We start from the raw sequence: 24,011 nt of genomic DNA, 5'->3' as shown, positions 1-24,011 counted from the left end.
CAAACCCCTGTCAAGCTCTAGCAAGACAACCACTCAACCAGCCCTGCCCTTCCCAGCTCATCCCCACCCCATTCCCCTAAGAAAGAGCCACTGTTCTGACTTTTTTCACCGAAGATTAGTGTTGCCTATTTTAGACCTTCGTATAAACGGAGGTATCCAGTATGGCACTCTTTAAATTCCCATCCCCACCCCCTTCTCTTTGACAACCATCAGCTTGTTCTATATATCTTATAGGTCTGTTTCTGTTTTGTTTTGTTTTGTTTGTTTGTTTTCTTTGGATAAATAGCCAGAAGTAGACTTGCTGGGTCGTATGACAGCTCTGGTTTTAATTTTTTGAGGAATCTCCACAGTCTCGAACCCTTGTTGCTGGCTTTTTGTTTTCACTCAGGGCTGTCATTTGTGTCCCTCGGGGCAGGTGTTCACTGAGGTCCAAGAGGCAGAGGGATTGTCCTTGGTCACCCAGCCCCTGGGAGCTGGGACCCAGGGCTCCTGGCGTCCAGGGTGCACAACTCGGCGTCTCCAACTCTTCTCCCCGTCCCCTCCTCCGCTTCTCACAGGGCGAGAGGCTGAGCCACGCCGTGGGCTGTGCGTTTGCTGCCTGCCTGGAGCGGAAACAGCGGCGGGAGAAGGAGTGTGGGGTCACGGCTACCTTCGATGCCAGCCGCACCAGCTTCGCCCGCGAGGGCTCCTTCCGCCTGTCGGGGGGTGGGCGGCCCACTGATCGAGAAGCCCCGGACAAAAAGAAAGGTGGGTGCCGCCCAGACAGCGGGCACAGCGTGGGCCCCTGGGGCTGGGGGTGCGGTTTGCAGGGAAACCTGCAGCCGCTCAGGGACTCTACAGCTTACAAAGCAGAGCGCAGCCACAGAGCTGGGTTCCGGTTCCTAAAGCTCGTTTGGCTCAGAGTCCTGTGGGCCGGGTTCTGTAGGCCGCAGGTCCCAGCCAAGTTCACAAGTCGCTCTGCTACCTGCCGACTCAGGCAGGTTCCCAGGCTTCCCACAGCGCGTACAACGAAGATGAAATGGAAAATACAGAGCCAGCGAATGCATAAGGATAAGCATGGCTTAATGATATCTTTATTTCATTTGTGTATGTTTATACGTGGACTAGATTATCATGTAAAGGCATTTCTTACTCTGGTTGCCATCAAGAAAGCTTGATAAACAGCTGATAGACTAACATTCTAAGTGACTGGCAAATACCTTTGAAAATTATTTAAAAAAATTTTTTTTCAACATAAGTATATTATATGCTAAGTCACAATGTGACTTCATTTTTCTTTTCTGCGGATTCTAGTTTTGTGGTTTTTTTTATATATTTTATTGATTTTTTTTACAGAGAGGAAGAGAAAGGGATAGAGAGTTAGAAACATCAATGAGAGAGAATCATCCATCAGCTGCCTCCTGCACACCCCCTTCTGGGGATGTGCCCACAACCAAGGTACATGCCCTTGACCGGAATCGAACCTGGGACCTTTCAGTCCGAAGGCTGATGCTCTATCCACTGGGCCAAACCGGTTTCGGCCGGATTCTTGTTTTAAGATATTTTTAAAATACTGCTTAAAATTGATAAAGAATTTACTTTTGGGACTGTTCCAGATTAAAGGAGACTGAAGAGATTTGACAAGTGTTATTAAATGCAGTGTGTGGTGCTGCATGTATGTAAAAAAGAACATCTATGAAGGGCATGATCTGGACAGTTGGGGAAACTGGAATACGGCCTGTGGGCTGGCTGACAGTATTGAGCTCATGGTCAGTTCCCCACGTGAGGAATTAGGCTGCAGGTGTAGGAGACGGTCCTTGTTCTTGGGAGGTACATGCTGAAGGCTTGGGTTGTCTGAAAATTACTTCTTTTTTTTTTTAGAATAATATCTCTTATTTTATTTTTAAAAAATAAATTTCAGAGAGGAAGGGAGAGGGAGAGAGAAATAAAAACATCAATGATGAGAGAGAATCATTGGTTGGCTGCCTCCTGCTGGGGATCGGCCCACAACCCAGGCTTGTGCCCTTAATGGGGAATCGAACCGTGACCTCCTGGTTCATAGGTCAAGGCTCAACCACTGAGCCATGCTGGCCACACTGAAAGTTACTCTTAAATGGTAGGGGGAAATTATAGAAGGAGGGAGAGAGCACATATGATAACATGTTAACTCTGGGGAACCTTACGTTAAGAGAACCTGCATGCTTGCCCAGCTGGTGTGGCTCAGTGGATTGAGCATTGTCCCATACACCAAGAGGTCACTGGTTCAATTCCCAGTCAGGGCACATGCCTGGGTTGTGGGCTTGATACACAGTAGGGGGTGTGCAGGAGACGGCCGATTGATGTTTCTCTCTCATCCATGTTTCTACCTCCTTCCCCTTTCTCTATCTAAATATCAGTAAAAACATATTTTTTTAAAAAGATAGGAAATATGCACACTCATTGTTCCATTATAACATCTTTTCTGTAAGTTTAAAATAGTTCTAACTAAGATGTTAGGAAAACTAATTTTTATTGCTTTATCAATAGCATTCTTTATAAAAAAAATATTTTTATTGATTTCAGAGAGGAAGGAAAAGCATGGGCCATTTACTGCCTCAACTGACCCTCTCAGGAGGCCCAGTTATAGTTCAGAAGCTGGGGCCCAGAGAGCCGGGGGGACTTCCTAAGGTCCCTAAAGGGGGTGGGGGTGGGGTAAAGGTAGTTGCTGGTTCCATCCTGTCCCAGGCTTCTCAACCTGGAAGATGGAAGAAGAAATGCCAGGTGACCTCCTGCCCTCTCTGGGCCTGAGTTTAATCTCCTGGCATTCAGGCTGCAGCTGAGTGGGCCCTGATGGGAGGGTGTGTGTGTGTGTGTGTGTGTGTGTGTGGGCAGGGTCCCCTCACGGAAGAGCAGGCCTTGGGAATACCCAGAGTGGAGAGAGACAGGCTGAAGGGAAAGCTCCCCAGAGGAAGTGTGTCAGCTGGGTCTGGAAGGATGGGTAGCAACTGGAGGAAGGGAGGAGGTGGTTGAGGTGGGCAGAATGGTGGGAGGTACAGAGACAGAGAGAAGAACTGATGAATGATAGAGGAAGACAGCATGACAAGCAGAGACCAAGCCAGAGGGAGAGACAGGTTAGGCCGCAGTGGTCGGCAAACTCATTAGTCCACAGAGCCAAATATCAACAGTACAATGATTGAAATTTCTTTTGAGAGCCAAATTTTTAAAACTTAAACTTCTTCTAACGCCACTTCTTCAAAATAGACTCGCCTAGGCCGTAGTATTTTGTGGAAGAGCCACACTCAAGGGGCCAAAGAGCTGCATGTGGCTCGAGAGCCGCAGTTTGCGGACCACGGGGTTAGGGTAATTGGATCACCAACTCCAGAGTCAGCCTGCCTCTTTCCAGCATTGTGGCTTGGGCACTTGCCATTGCTGGGCCTCAGTTTTCATCTCTGTGAAATCGGGATACCGGTAGTATTGACCTCAGGGGTGGTTTTGAAGATTGAGTGAGTTAATAATTGTCAGACACTTGGAACAAGGCCTGGTCCATTGGTCACGCACCAAACAAGGGTCCATTCCACTAGTCAGGAGAGGAGATAGAAGGTCTCACAGGGAAAACGGGGGAACAGCAGAGGAAAGAGGCGGATGGCAGAAAGCTAGCAAGACACCGAGGTGAGGTTGGGGTGAAGGGCATGCATGGCCCCGACCAGCCCGTCTGGAGGGCAGGGTACATCGGTGGGGAACGACCCAGGGGACCCGGTGGGGGGCCTCCGGCGCCGCCGAGCTACCTGACCGCCCTCTCCGTGTCTCCAGCAGAGGCGGCGGCTGCCCCCACCGCGGCTCCGGGCCCCGCCCAGCCCGGGCGCGTGTCCCCGACACCAGCCACCACGTCCCCCGGGGAGAAGGGCGAGGCGGGCACCCCGGTGGCCGCGGGCACCACGGCGGCGGCCATCCCTCGGCGCCACGCGCCGCTGGAGCAGCTGGTGCGCCAGGGCTCCTTCCGCGGCTTCCCGGCGCTCAGCCAGAAGAACTCGCCCTTCAAGCGGCAGCTGAGCCTGCGGCTCAACGAGCTGCCGTCCACGCTGCAGCGCCGCACGGACTTCCAGGTGAAGAGCACAGGTGAGCCCGGGATCGGCCCCGCTGCCTGGAGACAGGGCGGGGGCACCGCGACCGAGCGGCACTGTCCCCGTGCACAGAGGGGGAGTGGACAGCTGTGGTCAGTGAGCAGTCTGCCGCGGGCCAGAGAGAGGAGAGAGGAAATGGTGCTGGGTCAGCAGTGTCCGCTGTGGACAAAGTGTAAAAGGTGGCACAGACCGTGACCAGTGAGCTCCGTGGGCTGCGGTCAGGGAAGTGCAGGGCGGCCTGCAGTGCAGTGGACACGAAGTGCAGTGGACACGGAGGAGGCAGCTGCACCTGTGTTATGGTTTTGCTCAGGAGGAGACGGAGGCACCAGCCTCCCCCATGAAGCCAGGAGACGGGCCAGGCTGTGAATTCAGGCTGAGCCCCAGGGGCTGTAGCATCTGCCTGAGGCAGGGGGAAGAGGGTGAGAGCTTACATCGTGATCTCCTTCCAGTTTCTGCGTGAGCGAAGAAAGGAGAAGGTGGCACAGCAGGTGAATAATTACCCTGTTTCCCCAAAAATAAGACAGTGTCTTATATTAATTTTTTCTCCCAAAGTTGCGCTAGGTCTTATTTTCGGAGGATGTCTTATTTTCGGGGAAACACGGTAGCAGAGTTTGCTGTGGGCCAGGGAGCAGGGAGAGCAATGGGCGCGCTGTGTTCTCACCCACGGAGAGAGCGGAATTCCAGAGGAAACGTGCAGCAGAGGCACAGGGAGCAGGAATCGCAGGGCCAGGGAGCGCGGTGGTGGTGTCACCTGAGGACAGAGGATCAGGCTAGGGCAGCGCCCACCATGCTGATTAGCAATGTCTGCCGTGGGGAATGCTGGAGAGAGGCAGTTAAATGTCCTGTTTTGCTTGGAGTCACAAGGATCAGTCCTGCCTTCCAGGATTTGGCCTGAGGAGGCCAGAGCCAGGTGAGGGGTGAGGTGAGCAGAGTTCAGTGGCGGGGGTGGGGGGAATGGGAGAGTGGGGGGTGGGGAGGAAGAAACATTGTGTTTGATTACTAATGCCTGTGATGGGCCGGGAAAGGAGAAAGATGGTACATGTCCTGATGTAAAGCAATGTCTGGCCCAGCCGGTGTGGCTCAGTGGATGAACGCCGACCAGTGGACCAGGAGGTCATGGTTCGAACCCGGTCAGAGCACATGCCCAGGACACACTGTGGGTCTAGACCAGACCACCAAGGTGTAGTCTCTCCTCTACCCCAGTGCCACACACTACTTACACCCCTGTGGGCTCAATCCCCAGTAGGGGGCAAGCCAGAGGCAGTTGATCAATGACACTCTCTCACTGATGCTTCTATCACTCTCTCTCCCTCCCCCTCCCTGAACTCAATAAAAAATATATTAAAAGAAAAAAAAAAAAGCAACATCTGCGGTGAGAAACGGAGAGGAGAGGAGGCGGTACACGTTTTGTGCAAGTGAGTCAGGCAGAAGCTGCCTTTCCTCCCAGCTGTCAGTGAAGTCACCGGTCTGGCCTGCTCCCCTGCCTCCAGACACCTCATCTGAGACAGCCACCCTCACGGCCGCAGGGCTGGTGTGGGGTGTGGATCGGTATCCGGAGGCTGGGCGGCTCCAGGGGGTGCCTGCGGGGCAGATGCCAGGGCTTGCTGAGCAGTCACTTCTCTGGCAGCGTCCCTCCTGCTGTCCTCTTACCGCCTGACGCTCAGCTCACCCCGGGGCTGTCACACATGCTGCCTGGAGGGGACAGGCTCCCCAGCTTTATGCGGGGGCCTCACACTCCTGTAGCCAATTGCTTGTTTGCTTAGACGCGACTTGCCACGCAGAAATGTCACCAGCTCACACGGTGTTACAGTCTGCTGCAGGTGTCCTACACTCCAGTCACACACTTCGCCATGTGCACCCTGAAATCACATATAATTGGAAGTTGCAGTTACCCCCCCCCCCATTCACACACACTTGGAAGTCACACATGCAGAGTCATGCATGCTTGCAAACGTGTTCGTACATCATGCAGGCAGACTGGCTCACACTTGGGAATCACAGTCAGGTCATCACACACTGGGTCTCCGTCACACTCAGATGCCACAGCCTCAGAAGCCGCACGCTCATTCGGACTAACACACGCACATTCATGTAAATGACCTGGGAGCCACCCACCCTCCCGCCTGCCCACCCCCCGTCCCACCGCCGACTCCTGCGCTCAGTCTCCTCCTCACGCGCACACCAGCTTGCTGAGACGGCGCGGGCACTCGTCGCCCACACTGCCGTCCATTCAGATGGTCCCTTTGCTCGTCTCAAGTGCTCTGAGGCCCCACATCTGTTCCCTCTGTTCCTGGCACAGGTGTGTCTCTGCCCTCGTGCTCTGTGCTACAGGCCAGGGCGGACAGGCCCCATTAGCCACACAAAGCAGGACAAGGGGTCCCAGCCCGTGTGGCCCACATCCATTCTGACTGGTCAGTGTTCTTGCCACCTACTTTGTGGTTAAATATATTTTTTAAATTATATGTTTTTATTTTTATAATATAGTTGTATTGATTTCAGTGAGGAAGGGAGAGGGAGGAGATAAAAACACCAATGAGACAGAATCATTGATTGGCTGCCTCCTGCACGCCCCCTTTTGGGGATCGAGCCCGCAATCCAGGCATGTGTCTGACCTGGAATTGAACCGTGACATCATGGTTCATAGTTTGATGCTCACCCACTGTGCCCCTGGCCGGGCACTATTCGTTTTTAAACAGTCTTCCTTCTGGTTTGTAGCTACAGACAGGTCCACCTTGATTTGGGGTCCCTGTGACTGCCATCCAACTGTGGGGGAAATTTCCCAGGGCCAAGAGGCCAGAGAAAGAGGCTGATGACTCCACCACGACACCAGGCGTTTATTAAGGGAATTTACTTTGAGGCCCATCGTGGGCAGCGGCACGATGACATGAGTACCCGCTGTGCCACGTGCGGGCGCCTGGAGGTTGTAAAAGAAGGGCAGGCTGGAGGGGTACGGGTGTGGCCTGCCAGGTAAGGGGAAGACAGCTTACCTGCCTGCCTAGGGCCGGCGATGCCCTGATCCTGGAGCAGCGCACCCGGGGCGGAGGAGACCGCCCAGGGGAGGTGCAGAAGCGGTCTCCGTCCTGCCCTGCCCTGGCCTGTGGGCCCATCCAGACTATCCAGGCGTAGTCTCTCCCTGCCCCGGCGCCACACTGCCGGCACCACCCAGATGTCACACACACGTATGCAGAGCTGTCATTCTGTGACCATGGCCACTTAGTTACCACCGACCCACACACCTTGTGAGAGGGCAGCGAGGGCAGAGGGGTCAGGCACAGGGCCTGGGCCTCACTGACTCCGCCTCTCCCTGACCCCCCAGTGCCGGAGATGGAGCCACCTGGTGCCAGCGACAGCGACAGCATCAGTGCCCTGTGCACGCAGATCAGCTCGTCTTTTGCCAGTGCTGGGGCCCCAGCCCCAGGGCCGCCGCCTGCCTCGACCGGTGAGCCCAGCCCTTCCTGGGCGCCCCTGCACCCTCCTGCTCCACTCAGGGTCACTCAGGGCTCCAGGGACCCGGGTCATCTTAGGGCTCCAGGAGCACCTCAGAACCAAGGGATCATTTTGTTTTCTTAATCCTCACCCAAGGACATGGTTTTATTGATTTGAAAGACGAAGGAGGAGAGAGAGAAACATCGACCAGTTGCCTTCCAGATGTGCTCTTACCAGGACAACCTGCAACCTAGGAATGTGCTCTGACCAGGAATCAAACCCGCAACCAGCTGAGCTACTCGACCAGGGCACAGTGGGATCCTTTTTATTTTTCTTTATTTATTTTTAAAATATATTTTATTGATTTTTTACAGAGAGGAAGAGAGAGGGACAGAGAGTTAGATACATCGATGAGAGAGAATCATTGATCAGCTGCCTCTTGCACACCCCCTACTGGGGATGTGCCCGCAACCAAGGTACATGCCCTTGACTGGAATTGAACCTGGGACCTTTCAGTCTGCAGGCCGATGCTCTATCCACTGAGCCAAACCGGTTTCGGCTATTTTTCTTTTATTTTTAAAAATGTTTTTATTTTAGAGAGGAAGGGAAAGGGAGAGGTAGAAACATCTATGATGAGAGAGAATCACTGATTGGCTGCCTCCTGCATGCCCCCCACTGGAATCGAGACCACATTTGGGGCATATGTCCTGACTGGAAATGTAAGCGTGACCTGGTTCATAGGTTGATGCTCAACCACTGAGAAACACGAGCTGGGCCATGGGATCATTTTAAAAAATATATATGTTTTATTGATTTTTTACAGAGAGGAAGGGAGAGGGAGAGAGAGTTAGAAACATTGATGAGAGAGAATCATCGATCAGCTACCTCTTGCACACCCCCTACTAGGGATGTGCCCACAACCAAGGTACATGCCCTTGACCGGAATCAAACCTGGGACCTTTCAGTCCACAGCCGACGCTCCATCCACTGAGCCAAACCGGCCAGGGCCATGGAATCATTTTTAAACCTTCCTGTCTTGATCCTGCCAGCGTGGCTCAGTGGATTGAATGTCATCAGTGCACCAAGAGGCCACCAGTTCAGTTCTGGTCAGGGCACATGCCCAGTAGAGGGTGGGTAGGAGGCAGCCGATTGATGTTTCTCTCTCATCGATGATTCTGTGTCCCTCTCCCTTCCTCTATATCTAAAAAATAAATAAAAACATATTTTAAGAAAGACTTCCGGTCTTAGAATAATAAAAGTCGGAAGCCTCTAGCCAGTGTTTTTCAACCTTTTTTGGGCAAAGGCACACTTGTTTCATGAAAAAAATCACGAGGCACACCACCATTAGAAAATGTTAAAAAATTTAACTCTGTGCCTATATTGACTATATATAAAGTAATTCTCTTGAATAGGAATCAAATAAACACAAAGAAAGTATTTTATAATTACTTTATTATGAAATATTAAGTAAACAAAATAGTGAAAAATTATAAAATCTTGTCTTGTCTGCACCTACGGCACACCAGGCAACTAGTGTGCCGCGGAACAGCGGTTGAAAAACGCTGCTCTAGCCTTAGCATGACAGAATACTGGAATGGAACAGATTTGGGCCATGACCCTGGAGTCTCACAGCCTTAGGGGAGTCACCTCAGCCTCGGGGCTTACCTTGGAGCCAGCAGAGCACGGAGGCTTGCCAACCATGTCAGTGTAAAGCTCTTAGAAAACGGAAACTTAAAACCATCGAACCTTCCTCATCAGTTAGGATGAGAAAGATCTATGGAGCCTTAGGGTGCCGTTAACATGGGTGACGCCAGGTTAGGCGCTCACCGTCGGAGGTGAAGCCGCCTGGGTGATGGTTGCAGTCCTGCCTGTATGCTCCCATCTTGGGGCCGTAGGATCCCAGCCCTGGGTGTTCTTAGCACCGCAGAACCCTCTGTGGTCCAGGATGGACCCAGGCCCGGCTCAGAGTCCGACCCCAGGCCTGGCTCTCACCGCCCTCTCCTCTGTGCAGGGCCGTCTGCCTGGGGCGAGCCCTCCGTGCCGCCGGCAGCCGCCTTCCAGCCCGGGCACAAGCGGACGCCTTCGGAGGCCGAGCGGTGGCTGGAGGAGGTGTCCCAGGTGGCCAAAGTGCAGCAGCAGCAGCAGCAGCAGCAGCAAGTGTCCTCGGTGCCCGCCATGCCCCCTCCCCTGCAGCCCTTCCCCGCCCCCGTGGGGCCCTTCGATGCCACACCCGCCCAGGTGGCGCTGTTCCTGCCACCCCCACACATGCAGCCCCCCTTTGTGCCCGCCTACCCAGGCCTGGGCTACCCGCCCATGCCCCGCGTGCCCGTGGTGGGCATCACACCCTCACAGATGGTGGCCAACGCCTTCTGCTCAGCTGCCCAGCTCCAGCCGCAGCCCACCGCCCTGCTTGGGAAGGCCGGAGCCTTCCTGCCACCTGCTGTGCCCAGTGCCCCCGGGGGCCAGGCCCCCCCACGCCCCAACGCGGCTCCCTGGCCCCCAGAGCCAGCGCCCACCCCAGCCCCCGAGTTGGACCCCTTTGAGGCCCAGTGGGCGGCGTTAGAGGGCAAACCCGCTGCAGAGAAGCCTTCCAACCCCTTCTCGGGCGACCTGCAGAAGACCTTCGAGATTGAACTGTAGCCCCAGCCCCCTGCCCACCCCAGGCCTCGAGGTGCCCGCACCCGGGAGTGGAGGCCCGCCTCTCCCCTCACCTTGCTCTCTGGGGCTTCGCCCCTCCACATCTCTCTAACTCCTCCTCTCCACCGCCCCACAACCACTATAGAACCGACATGTGACGCCCAGGTTCCCACAGGATGGAATTCAGGGACAGACCGGCCGGCAATGCTCCCTCCCCACCCCGCACGGGAGGCTGCAGGCCCGCGAGTGCCCTCGCTCAAGCTAGTTCCCAGTTTCTGTTGTTGACCTTCCACCTCCCATTGTTGGTGGGATGAGGGAGGGATGCCCATTTAGGGGTCTCCTGGCCCCACGTGGTTGCCCCCCACAGCACAAGCCAAGGGCTCCTCTGCCCACCCGCGCGTTCACTGCCAATGCTGTGCTCACCCGGTAGCCTCCCCCTCGGCCACACCTTCCTTCCGACAAGGTCTCTTGGGGCAGGGCCACGCTGGGGGCCCAGGAAGTGAGTTTGTGGGGAGGAGAAGGAGATGCTCAGTTACCTCACGTTGGTGCCCCCTGGGGAGGGGCCCAGAGGAAGGGGGAGGGGTGCCTGGCGGGTACTTTTCTATCTTTTATTTCCAGATTTTTTTGTATCTAAACTTGCAGATTTGTATTATACCAGGATAGCCAATAAAGGAAGACTATAACGGTGCCCCTCAGGACAGCGGGGTGTGTGTCTGGGAGGGACGGTGAGGTCACAGCCTTTCTCCTGAGGCGCCCCCAAAGCAAGAGGGGCTCCCTGCATGATACCCCGGGTCAGAGCGTAGCAGCAGGTAGCGGCTGGCCTGGCACGGAGAGGTGAGTAGTAAAGGGTGCCCACCACTGATCACCCCCTTCCTGATACTTAAGAGTTTGAACCCAGGAATTAAAGTTCTCATCTGCTGCTAATAAGTTCAGTATTAAAATCCCTTCTCGTTACCGAGGTTTGGCATAGTATGAGCTGGTCCATTCTTGTGTCATGGGCTGTATTCTCTGTAACAGACCAAAGTGTCATTTGATGTGGCAGCATGTTGTAAGTCTGTCTTGTTTGGGGGCCCCTGAATATAATCTACCTTATATATTTTTAAATATACTATATGTAAATTATACGCTTAACTCTTTATAGCACTTTAAAATGAGGTGACGGGTTTGGTGAAGCCCAATGTCATCTCTCCATTTGAGGGGTGGGGAAGCTGTCACTCTCCCACGTCGTACCCCATGATTGGTGGGGCAGCCGGGAGTCCTACCTGCAGGCCAGTTAGTATCCACCCGCTGAGAGGGAACCGCTAGGGTCCGCCCTCAGGAGTCCATCAGCTGTGGGTCCGGCCCGGCACTTTCACCAGAGAGTCCACTCCTCCAGGCCTGGGGCCAAGCAGCCCTTCTTACCAATGGACCCTCTCCCCAGGCCCCGCCCCCAGACAGCCTTTCAAAGTTTAGGAAGACCTTTGACCCTTCAGGCTGGGTCAGGAGCACTACCCCCCCCCCCCCCCCACACACACACACACACTTGGATCCTAAGGGCCCTGAGTCCTGCCTCTGCCGCCCATCCAGGGCAGTCCCTGCCCGGTGCCGCTGGGCCGTGAGTGAGGCTGGTGTGGGCAGCACAGCCAGGCATCAGCAGTTGCTCTGCAGGCGCTGAGGGAGGGCGGGGAGGGCTGAGGCTGGCAGGGCTGGTCCCACCATTGGGTGGGAGGGGAAAGGCCACAGAGAACAGGGACGGAGTCAGCTCTTCTCTGCAGAGGCTGACCTTACACCACCCTCCCTGTGCCCAGACCCTCCTCTATCCTCTCCCCCCGCACCTCCCCCCCACACACACACAGCCCCACTGATGCAAGCTCCCTGAGCCGATCCCCCTCCTCCCTCCCTCGCCCGATGGAGATGCCCCAGTTCTGGGGCTTCTCCGCTGACACCGCAGATCAGGAGGTCACCTCCCGCCCTCTGCTTCCCCGGGGCTGGGGGCTCCGAATAGACGCGGGACAGAACCAGCCAGCGTCCCTGCCCCAGCGGGTGGCCTCGACCCCTCAGCGCCATGTGCGACACCCAGCACCCTCCTTTGTGGGTGGCGCCACCTCGGGGTGTTCGGCGCCCTCTCCCGCCCAGCGGCTCTCCCACCCACGTGGCCGCGGCGTCTCCGCGGCCGCTCTGGGCCGCCGCCCGGCCCTCGCGTGGGCGCGGCGGAACAGCGCCCCCTGGTGGCCTTGTTTTCGGAATCCGGGGCGCCGCGTCCGTGGCTCCAGCCGAGTCCCCCCGCGGATACTAAGGCAGAAGGGCTTTTTAAAATTGAAGTCTCGGTCATGAGCAGCGTGACTCTCTTAGGCTCTGGCTGCGCCGCTGGCTCCTCCAGGAAGTTCTTCCTGATTGCTCCTGCTCCAGCTCCCCTCCCCTCCGCCCTGCTCCCCTCCCCCTCCGCAGCCCTGACCCTTCCTTCCGTCTCTGCTTCCCCCTCTGGCTGAGCCCCCTGCCTGTGCCGCCCCGTCCAGGCCCCACCACTTGTGCTGCCCTGTGGCCTGCGAGGGCGGGGACAGGGCTGTCTTGGTCACACCGTGGCCCCCGTGTCGCCAGGGCAGGGCACAGAGTAAGGCAGGTGCCGGCAGGGCATTCATTCACGTCCTCAACCAATATTTGCTTTGTTTTATTTAATTGAAGTATAATATACATCTCATAAGAGTCACCTGTTTGTTTTTTGGTGTGTTTTTTCTTTTCTTTTCTTTTCTTTTCTTTTCTTTTCTTTTCTTTTCTTTTCTTTTCTTCTTCTAAGTGTATTTTTATTGATTTCAGTGAGGAAGGGAGAGAAAGAAACATCAATGAAGAGCCCGGCCAGCATGGCTCAGTGGTTGAAGGCTGGATTCCTGGTCGGGGCACCTCAGTCCCCAGTGGGGGCATGCAGGAGGTGATGAGAATCAGTGATTCTCATCTTTGATGTCTCTCTCCCCCCCTCCCTTCCTCTCTGAAATCAATAAAAATGAATTTTAAAAAAGAAAAGAAAAGAAACGTCAGTAGACCCGGGGTCAACGGGTTAACATCCCTGTCCTAGCAGGTGACCTCGCCCCATCAACACGGTGGGTGCGTGGCACCGGACCCTGAGCAGAGACCTGACTGGAGGGCGGGTCGCCCAGCTCTGAGGGGGCGGTTCCCGGCTGGGGGAGCAGCAGCGCTGGGCGCACCCTGTGGGCGGGAGGGCTGGCGTGTCCTGAGGGTGGAGTTGGAAATGAAGTAAAAAAGTTAGAGAACAGCTGCCCAAAGCAGCCCTCCCGAGGCACTGCGGCAACAACAAACAACCCGCACATTTCCGAAGGTCCCCGGCCGTGGGTGAGACTCACAGCGGCAGCTGCTGGGCGCCAAGTGCAGTTTGCCCTCAGAGGGCGGTAACAGGATGTCGAATGCACTTTCCCAGGACCTCCAGGATTGCCACCAGGGCCAAAGCTGAGGACAAAAGTGGCCAACCACCCCACAGCCTAAGGTCAAGGTCACAGCCATGGGAACCAGCCCTACCCAAAGAACTCAGATAGGGCAAGCCCAATGTTACCTCTTCACCCCCCAACACACACACCTCAGAAAAGGGGAGGAGAAAGGAGTGCGGACGGCAGAGTTCTCAGGAGGGGAGAACCTTCCCTCCTCGGCACCTAGGGTTCAGTCCACCTAGAACCAGCAGTTGTTCACATTTCATGTTGTTTGTTTTTCTCCTCTCTCTCTCTCTCAATCCACACACGTGTGTGCACGCACACATGCATGCACACGTGGATATCTGCTGAGTCATCCTGAGTCCTGGCTCCTAAACACGTCCCCCTGGGTCCTCTCAGAACTAGGCCATCCCATTGTCACACCTACAAACAGGAGCGATCATTTCAGAGGATGATCTAATATCCAAGACTGAGTTTTAAAATGAATGAGAATCCGGTGAAATTGTCATTAAGGCTCCCTTTTTCCTCCTTTTTGCAGAAGAATAAAGAAAATTAGCGTAGATAGCAGGTGGGGGAAGTCACTTAAAAACAGAGGAAAATATAGAAGTCCCCCTTCTCCATGGAGGACCTGGTCCATTACTCTCAGTGAATGCCTGAAACTGTGGATGCCTAAGAACCTAAACATATTTACGATGCTTTTTCACATGCATACATACTATCTTTCACTTGACTGCTTCTCTTTGGCCCATCCGAATTGCCAGCATCACTGCTCTTGCACTTTGGGGCTGTCATTGAGTAAAATAAGGGTGACTTGAACACAACACTGCCATCCTGTGACGGCCAGGCTGATGACCGAGAGGGCTGCTAACTGACTAACAGGTGGGTAGCGTGTGAGTATGGGGACGCTGGACAGAGGGGTGATTCAGGTCCCATGTAGGACAGAGTCAAATGGCAAGATGCGTCATCACTCTGTTTGGAATGGCATGCAATTTAAAACATGAGTTCCCTATTTCTGGAATTTCCTATTTATTTATTTATTTTATCATAATGGTAACTGAAACAATGACATTGAAACAGTGGGAAAGGGGGACTACTGTATCATGTTTTCCATCCCAGGGAATTGAGGCTTGTCAATAAACGGTTTCCATTTAGAATTGGGCCTTGTAGGCCGTGACCAGGCGGGTGGTCGGGGGCACTGACTGTAGAGGTGGGACTTAGGTGAGTGCCAAGCGGAGTCAGCTCGTGATCTCCGAAGATGGCTGCAGTAATGTCCGTCCCATGTTTTTCTTAACTTTGAGACCCCGCCAGCTCAGAGGGAGCTTTGTGTGCCCTCTCTCTGCGTCTGGGGCTTGTGAGTGGCCTGTAACTAACAGATGGCAGAGAGGCCTTGCCTTGCTCCCGAGGGTGGAGCGGAAGAGGTGAGGCCGCCTCTGCCTCTTCTGAAACCTGGCCCCGGGCCTGAGCTGCCAGGCGAGAAGTCTGACTGCCTGAGGCCACCACCAGGAGAGAAGCCCAAACTAGTCCACCTGGAGAGACTAGACTGTGTGGAGAAGCCCTGTAGGCCGTCCCCCAAATCTGACCACAATCATGGTGAGAGAGAACAAGCCATCTAGCTTCTCTTTTTTATTGATTTTAAGTCTTTATTGTAGAAAGTATTGCATATGTCCTCCTTTCCCCCCCCCCCCCCATTGACCTCTTCTGTGTCCATGGGCTATCTATATATATATTTTTTTATATTTTATTGATTTTGTACAGAGAAGAAGGGAGAGATATAGAGAGTTAGAAACATCGATGAGAGAGAGTCATCGATCAGCTGCCTCTTGCACACCCCCCACTGGGGATATGCCCGCAACCAAGGTACATGCCCTTGACCGGAATCGAACCCGGGACCCTTCAGTCCCCAAGCCGACGCTCTATCTATTGAGCCAAACCGGTCTCGGCTCCATGGGCTATCTAATAGACCATCATGCCCTCACAAAGATGGCGGTGCCCACATCCAATAAGGAGTGAATATGCTAATTGACCGCCACACCCTAAAAAAATGGCGACACCTATGGCCACAAGATGGCAGCACTCAGTCCCCTCAGCCCCGCCAGGTTGGTAGGTGCATGGCACAGCCAGGCCCGTCCCCCAGATGGGTCCAGCCGCTCTGCATGTCTACCTCCAAAGTCCCCAGTCTCCTCAGATGGCAGCTGTCCAGCTGTCCAGGACCGCCCGAGGCTCAGGTAACCAGGGCCAGCCGAGGTTTGCAGTGCTGGCAGTGGCAGCAGCAGAGGTTTGATGGGGGCATCGCATTCCCCTGATCTCTGGGTTACCTCCCATCCCTGAGGGCTCCCAGACTGTGAGAGGGGGCAGGCCGGGCTGAGGGAATATAGGTGTTAGTTTTTCTTTGGATGTTTGGTACAACTCCCCTGTGAAGTCATCTGGACCTGGGCTTTTGTTTGCTGTGATTTTTTAAATTACTGCTTCTATTTCCTCAGTTGTTATTGGCCTATTCAGGTTTTCTAATTCTTCCTGATTCCTTTTTGGGAGATTGCATTTTTCTGGGAATTTATCCATTTCATCCACATTGTCCAGCTTGTTGGCATATAGTTGTTAATAGTATTTTTTTTTCAATCCTTTGTATTTCTGTGGTGCCAGTGGTTACTTTTCCACTTTTGTTTCTGATTTTAATTATTTGGATCCTCTCCGTTTCTTGATGAGTCTGACTAACAGTTCATCCATCTTGTTTATTTTTTCAAAGAACCAGCTCTTGGTTTCATTGATTTGTGTGTGTGTGTGTGTTTTGTTTTTTATTTTTAAATCTCTGTTATTTATTTCTGTTCTAATCTTTATTATTTCTTTACTTACTCTGGGCTTTTCTTGTTGTTCTCTTTCTAATTTTGTAAGTTGTAAGGTCAAATAGTTTATCATTAATTCTTCTTGTCTTTTGAGGTATGCCTGTAGTACTATGAACTTCCCTCTCAGGAGTGCTTTTGCTGTGTCCCAAAGATTTTGGGTTATTGTGTGTTTATTTTCATGAATATTTTAATTTCTTTTTTTATCTCATTAGTAACCCAATACATTCTTTAATAACATGCTAGTTAGCCTCTATGTATTTGAAAGTTTTTGGGTTTTTTTTTTTTTTTTTACTGTAGTTAGTTTCTAATTTCATTCCACTGTGATCTGAGAAGATTCTTGATATGATTTCAATCTTAAACTTGTAGAGACTTGTTTTGTGTCCTAACATGTGGTCTCTCTTTGTGATTACCCATGTTCATTGAGAAGAATGTATATTCATCAGCTTTGGGGTGAAATATTCTATAAATGTCAATTAAATCCATCTGATCCAGTGTGTCATTTAGAGTCACTGTTTCCTGGCTGGCTGTTGCTTTAAGCCACCATGTTTTGGGGTGACTTCTACCCCACAACACTAACTAGAAAGAGGATGATGTGGAAAATAATAAGGAGCTTGGATAGAGCCAGAGCCTTGGTAGCTAAAGATGATCATATAATGACAAAAGGAGCAGCTAACATTTATGTGCTTTTTTGTGAATGAGCACCATTTTAAGTGCTTGGTATCAACCAATTCATTTAGTCCTCACAGCAACCCTAGGAGGTGTGCCACTATTATCTCTTTTATGGATGGGAAACAGGGCAGAAAGGACTGCAGGATTGGCTAAGAATGAAATCGGAACCTGGTTGTGGCTTCAGCAGCAAATTTTAATCACTAACCTTACCAGTGAAAAACATGTGACTTGGCTCAGCCAATCAGGTCCCCAGGCCACAGTGATTGGTTCTGGCACAGGAATGTGAACTCAGTTAGCCAATCAGAGCCAGCCTCATTACTTTGGCTGGAAACTCTGGGATAAAGGTGCTCTTCTTCACCTATGATATATGAATGCAGTTCCATGTGGCCATAGGCTCATCGAAGCCATCTTGGGAGCTGTCACCGGAAAAGATACCAGTACAACAGTGGTGTAAAAAATGTTAAAACCCCACTTCACTCAAAGTGGAGATAGAAAGCCCTGAATGGGGAGCTCTCTCTCAGGTACTACTCATGGCAGCTTAATTTACAAATCGGTGCAGAAAGAAACTTACTTTACTACCCCAGCAGGAGGAAGATTTTCTTCTTGCTTAGCAACAGCCCAGCCAATGAAGAGCCACTGCCACCCTGAGTACACACTCTGTCTGTCTCTGTCTCTCTCCTCCAATAAACTTTTGTTCATAACCACCCCTCCCAACTTTCCCCTTTTTATCTATAAAATAATGCTCCTCTTGTTCTCCAGACTTGCCTGTGCTTCATGATAGTTTGCTTGTTCTGAATTGCAATTTTTCTTGTATTCTCAAATAAACTAATTTTTCCTGGTAAAATAACCGACTATTTTATTCGATTGACAGAGGTTGAAAAGTAATGGGGACCTTGCTGTACTGTTGTTTTCCAGTTACACATTTCCTTTAGAATTTAAACCAGTTAAGTCAGCTCTTCTGTTACTTGCATCAAAGACTAAAGAAAATATTTAACCACCAGTATGTTGGGCACTGAATGGTTTGAGGCTGTGCCTGGTGTTAGGGTGGGAAGGTCTGGGAAGTCCTGGGGAAGGGACCCAAGCGGTTGGAACAGTCCGGTGGGACAACACGACTTACCAAGCAACATAGGAATGTTTAAGTATTTTAACAATGGACAGAACAAGATAGTTTGTCCAAGCTGAACATTAGCTTTACTCGCTGACTGATCAATCTCCTTTTAACATGGGCTAGTGTGAATGGATTTCTGTTTCCTGCAAATTGAGGAAAGAAAAAAAAAAAAAAAGACATCCTCTCATGAATGTGAGTCATGAATCAAACCTTTAGGAAATAACAAATGGCAGTGAAATCCCACTTTAACTGAATGAGGTCATTTCAGCTTTGGGTCAGGCAGAAACTCTAAGGCAATTTTGACTGAGCTGCCAAAGGGTCCGCACCCTTTGGCCCAGGAATCCGGCCTCTGGGACTCACGGGGATGTGCATCGAGGCATTATTTATAATGGGAGGAAATTGGAAACAGCTTCAATGTCTGGCAACATGGCCCGTTGAGTAAACATCGTGCAAACACTAGAGATTGTGTTTACACAGAGAGGACGGGGAACAGGGGAACAGCTTACGTTTTAAGGGAAAAAGCAGGACTGTATAAACAATTTGGTCATACAGTTATGTAAAACACACACGTTTTTAAAAGCCTGAGTGAAATAGAAAAGGCTGAATGGAAACGTATCAAAATGTTAAATACAATAGTGATGTTGGAAGAGGGCCATGTGGTGGGGGAGGCAGAGGTACTGTTTTTCCAGTTTTCTGTATTTTTCAAATTGTGCTTAGCAAACAACAAGTTCTCGTATTTTTAAAATTTTTATTTATTGATTAGAGAGAGAGAGAGAAACATCTATCTGTTGATCCACTCATTTATGCATTCATTGGTTGCTTCTTGTATGTGCCCTGGTAGGAATGGAACCCGAAACCTTGGAGTAGCAGGAGGATGCTCTAGTCTAACCAACTGAACTACCCGGCCAGGGCTCTATTTTATTTATGTATTTATTTATTTAAAATATATTCTTATTGACTTCAGAGATGAAGGGAGAGGGAGATAAAGACATTAATGATGAGAATCATTGGTCAACTGCCTTCTGCATGCCCCCTACTGGGGATCGAGCCCACATCCTGACCAGGAAGCACCCTGATGGGAATGGAACCATGACCTCCTGGTTCCTAGGTCGACCCTCAACCACTGAGCCATGCCTGCTGGTCTTTTGATATATTATTATTTTATTTTTCTTTCTTTCTTCTTTCTTTCTTTCTTTCTTTCTTTCTTTCTTTCTTTCTTTCTTTACTATTAGTTGCTTTTTATTTTATTTTATTTTAAAAAAATAAATCTTTATTGTTCAGATTATTACAGTTCCTCTTTCCCCCCCCCCCCGCCCCCATAGCTCCCCTCTGCCAAGTTCCCACCCCACCCTCTGCCCTTAGTTCCCACTGCCCTCATATATAGGTATACGATTTTGGTCCAGTACCTTCCCACACACTTTACCCCCTCTCTCTTCCCCCCTCCCCCCGAGAATTGTCAGTCCATTCCTTTTCTATGCCTCTGATTCTATTATATTCATAACAGTTTATTCTGTTTCTCAGATTTTTTATTCATTTGATTTTTAGATCCACTTGTTGACAGATATGTATTTTTTGTTCATATTTTTATCCTTACCTTTTTCTTTATCTTCCTCTTCTTACAGAATACCATTCAGCATTTCATTAATACTGGTTTGGCGGTAATAAACTCCTTTAACTTGTCTGTGAAGCTCTTTATCTGAATGATAGCTTTGCTGGGTAGAGAAACCTTGGTTGTAGGTTCTTGCTTTTCATCACTTTGAATATTTCTTGCCACTCCTGTCTGGCCTGCATAGTTTCTATTGAGAAATCAGCTAACATTCGCATGGGTACTCCCTTGTAGGTAACTGTTTTTCTCTTATTGCTTTTAATATTCTCTCTTTGTCTTTTGCCCTTGAATTTTTATTTTTTTTATTTTTTTTTTCTGAACAGGTTTTATTATACAGATGGGGTGGGGCTCAGTCCTTCTTGGCTGCTGCCTTCCTCATGGCTGCAAGGACATTGCTCAGCTCCTCTCTCTTCCTCTTGGCGCGAATGTGTCTCCCCACCCTTTTCTTGATGAATTTCAGGGCCCTCTTGTCCTTAGAGACCTTGAGCAGCTCCATGGCACGACGCTCGTAGGGGGCAAAGCCACACACCTCTCGGATCATGTCCCGAACGAAGTTGGTGTGCTTGGTGAGGCGCCCGCGGCGGCGGCTGTGCCTCGGCTTGCTCACGTTCTGGGTCACCTTGTGGCCCTTGTTGAGGCCACGGCCATGGGGTAGCGCAGAGCCATGGCTGCTGCTCTCCTCAATGGCTGCCGCGGCGGAAGGTGCCCTTGGAATTTTAATTATGATGTGTCTTGGTGTGGTCCTCTTTGGATTTCTTTTGTTTGGGGTTCCGTGTGCTTCTTGGACTTGTAAGTCTATTTCTTTCACCAGATGGGGGAAGTTTTCTGTCATTATTTCTTCAAATAGGTTTTCAGTATCTTGCTCTTTCTCTTCTTCTGGCACCCCCATAATTCTGATGTAGGCATGCTTGAAGTTGTCCCAGAGGCTCCTTACACTATCTTCAACATTTGGATTCTTTTTTCTTTTCTTTTTTTTTCAGATTGGGTATTTTTGCTTCTTTATATTTCAAATCTTTAACTTGATTCTTATGATCCTCTAGTCTGCTGTTGGATCTCTGGATATTATTCTTTTTCTCAGTCAGTGTATGCTAAATTTCTAGTTGGTTCTTTTTCATATCTTCGAGGGACTCACTAAATTTATCAGCGGTTTCTAGAAAATTCTTGAAAAACCTGTTAACCATGGTTTTGAACTCTATATCCAGTCATTTGTGTTCCTCCATTTCTTTCATTTGTGATCTGTTTCTTTGTCTCCACATTTTGGCTGCTTCCCTGTGTTGATAGAGTGGCTTAGTGTGCTAGGTGTTTTATAGGGCCCAGTGGCTCAGCCTCCCCAGTTACCTGAGTTGGACACTCTTAGTGCATCCCTTTGTGGGCTGTGTGCACAGTCTTGTTGTAGTTAAGCCTTGATTGTTGTTGGTATCACTGGAAGGAATTGATTTCCAGGCTAACTGGCTGTGAGGATAAGTTGTGTCTATGATGGAAGAACTTCTGTGCTGGTGACACCCTTATGAGACAACACTTGCTTCAGTGGGGCTTTGGTGTTCACTGTGTTTGCCCCTTGAATGTGTCCCTTATGGATCTGAGGAGTTGTAATCTGGATGGTCCCACTCTGACCACTGGGTACACTGGCTCTTGGCTCTCAAAGGAGGTGAAAATTTAGCCTCTGCCTGAGGCCACACAGCAGGAGCTACAGAGAGATCTGCAGATTTCTCTTCTTTGTTTTGGGTGTGGAGGTGCCCAGATGAGGCCCAGCTGTGAAGCAATACAAGCTGCTGTGGAGCCTTGGGCCTTCTTTTGGAAGTTTTGGTGCTCTTTGACCCAGCTGCAGTTTGTTAGGTTAGGTTGCAAAGGGCCAGGCCATTCATGTGCAAAAGCCTCTGCACACAGCTGGGGTGTGGTTGTAAATTGGATGGGACAGGATCTCAGGGAATCAACGGGGCAGAGAAAACACAATGGCTGATCTTCAGCTCTGCCATAAGAGGTCCCCAGGTCTCAGTGTTCCTTGGTAATCGCTGCAAGCATCTCTAAAAAAAGAGCCACCCTCATGTTCTGGCCCAATGCCAGACAGTCCAGTTTCCCCCCAAATGAGTCTGGGTCCCCAGAGTCTCACCCAGATCTGGAGTTCAAAGCAATTGGGAGCTTGTGTCTCCCTCCCAATTGAAAAAGCCAGCCACATACTCAGTTGCCAGCCCTCTCTGCACGCATGCCTCCATACCTCTGCACTTTACTTCCACACCTCCTCTGAGTTTCAGTGTGCTTTTCTCTTCCTTTCTAGTTGTAGAATTTCCACTCAGCCAGCCTTCCTGTGGTTCTGGATGATGTCCATTTTGTCTTTTAGTTGTAGTTTTAAAGTGGTTGTGAGAGGTAGCAAGTTCAGGTGTTTACCTATGCTGCCATCTTGGTTTCTCTCTATTATTATTTTCATTTACGAACAGTAGAAGTTATGGGTGTACACAACTCTATGAGCTTTGACAAATGCATGGAGTCATGTAACCACCACTGCAAGCAGCATTCATGGCAGTTCTGTCACTCCATAAAGTTCCTCGATCTTTGTAGTTACTAATACATATATTTGGTTTCATGTTTCTGTATTTGTTTTTCTAATGGGAGAAAAAATCAATAATCAGAGGTGGTTTAAGCCCTGAAGTTAAGATCTCAAAGAACAGGGTTGTATAGAAGACCAGGCCTCTATCCCCACTCTCCATCTTGAAGCCTCCTATTTCTTTCTTTTCCTCCTTTTCTTCCTTCCTTCCTTTCTTTTCTTTCTTTTCTTCCTTCTTTCCTTCCTTCCTTCCCTCCCTCCTTTTCTTTTTTTAAATTTAATAAATCTTTATTGTTCAGATTATTACAATTGTTTCTCCTCCCCCCCCACCCCTAGCTCCCCTCCACCCAGTTTCCACCCCACCCTCTGCCCTTACCTCCCTCCAAACTGCATTCATCCATAGGTGTACAATTTTTGTCCAGCCTCTTCCCATACCTCCCATACCCCTTTCCCCCTGAGAATTGCCAGTCCCCTGATTCTATTATATTCACCAGTTTATCCTGTTTATCAGATTTTTAAAAAATATATATTTTATTGATTTTTCACAGAGAGGAAGAGAGAGGGATAGAAAGTTAGAAACATTGATGAGAGAGAATCATCAATCAGCTACCTCTTGCACACCTCCTACTGGGGATGTGCCCACAACCTAGGTACATGCCCTTGACCAGAATCGAACCCAGGACCTTTTAGTCCGCAGGTCGATGCTCTATCCACTGAGCCAAACCGGTTTCGACTATTCATCAGATTTTTTTATTCACTTGATTTTTAAGTTCACTTGTTGATAGATATGTATTTGTTGTTCATAATTTTTATCGTTACATTTTTCTTCTTCCTCCTCTTCTTAAAGAATACCTTTAAGTATTTCATATAATACTGGTTTGGTGGTGATGAACTCATTTAGTTTTTTCTTATAAGTGAAGCTCTTTATCTGACCTTCAATTCTGAATGATAACTTTGTTAGGTAGAGTAATCTTGGCCGTAGATTCCTGCTATTCATCACTTGGATTATTTCTTGCCACTCCCATCTGGTCTTCATAGTTTCTGTTGAGAAATCAGCTGACAATCATATGGGTGCTCCCTTGTAATTAATTGTTTTTCTCTTATTCCTTTAATATTCTCTCTTTGTCTTTTTTATTGTTTTTTTTTTTTTTGGTTTTTTGTTTGTTTTTTTTTACGGAGAGGAAGGGGGAGGGATAGAGAGCTAGAAACATCGATAAGAGAGGAACATTGACCAGCTGCCACCTGCACACCCCCTACTGGGGATGTGCCCTCAACCAATGTACATGCCCTTGACAGGAATCAAACCTGGGACCTTTCAGTCTGAAGACCGATGCTCTATCCATTGAGCCAAACTGGTTTCGACTCTCTCTTTGTCTTTTGTCCTTGGCATTTTAATTATGATGTGTCTTGGTGTGGTCCTCTTTGAATTCCTTTTGTTTGGGTTTCTCTGCACTTCCTGGACTTGTAAGTCTATTTATTTCACCAGGTAGGAAAAGTTTCCTGTCATTTCTTTCAAATAGGTTTTCAGTATCTTCCTCTCTCTCTTCTTCTGACACCCCCATAATTCTGATGTAGGTATGCTTAAAGTTGTCCCAGAGGCTCCTTACACTATCTTCAAAATTTTGGATTCTTTTTTCTTTTTTCTTTCCCAGTTGAGTGTTATTTGCTTCTTTATATTTCAAATCTTT

At 50.1% G+C, this 24,011-nt stretch overlaps 1 protein-coding gene and 1 pseudogene across 9 annotated transcripts in view; one reads left to right on the top strand and one right to left on the bottom strand.

Annotated features, from left to right (window-relative positions):
- The window catches only part of NUMBL (NUMB like endocytic adaptor protein), a 34,388-nt gene extending 23,281 nt beyond the window's left edge, over positions 1-11,107 (top strand). For 5 of the 8 annotated variants that reach the window (XM_084860939.1, XM_084860935.1, XM_084860934.1 and 2 more), the window contains exons 7-10: positions 558-747; positions 3,769-4,074; positions 7,396-7,518; positions 9,517-11,107. In XM_084860939.1, the coding sequence (XP_084717065.1) occupies positions 558-747; positions 3,769-4,074; positions 7,396-7,518; positions 9,517-10,145 (1,248 nt within the window). In that variant the 3' untranslated portion in view covers positions 10,146-11,107. The remainder of the gene's footprint in view (positions 1-557; positions 748-3,768; positions 4,075-7,395; positions 7,519-9,516) is intronic. The other 3 variants (XM_084860936.1, XM_084860932.1, XM_084860933.1) reach the window with 2 other exon arrangements.
- Positions 11,108-20,071: 8,964 nt separating this feature from the next.
- On the bottom strand, positions 20,072-20,478 carry LOC311632982 (large ribosomal subunit protein eL36-like; annotated as a pseudogene). Its single transcript has one exon. The product of its transcript is annotated as a large ribosomal subunit protein eL36-like (transcript).
- Positions 20,479-24,011: the final 3,533 nt, after the last annotated feature.

Source organism: Pipistrellus hanaki, assembly GCF_964339955.1.
Source record: "Pipistrellus hanaki genome assembly, chromosome: 15".
NCBI classification, from domain to species: Eukaryota; Metazoa; Chordata; class Mammalia; order Chiroptera; family Vespertilionidae; genus Pipistrellus; species Pipistrellus hanaki.
The sequence above is the reverse complement of the archived record's forward strand: the minus strand, read 5'-3'. Positions and strand labels throughout refer to the sequence as shown.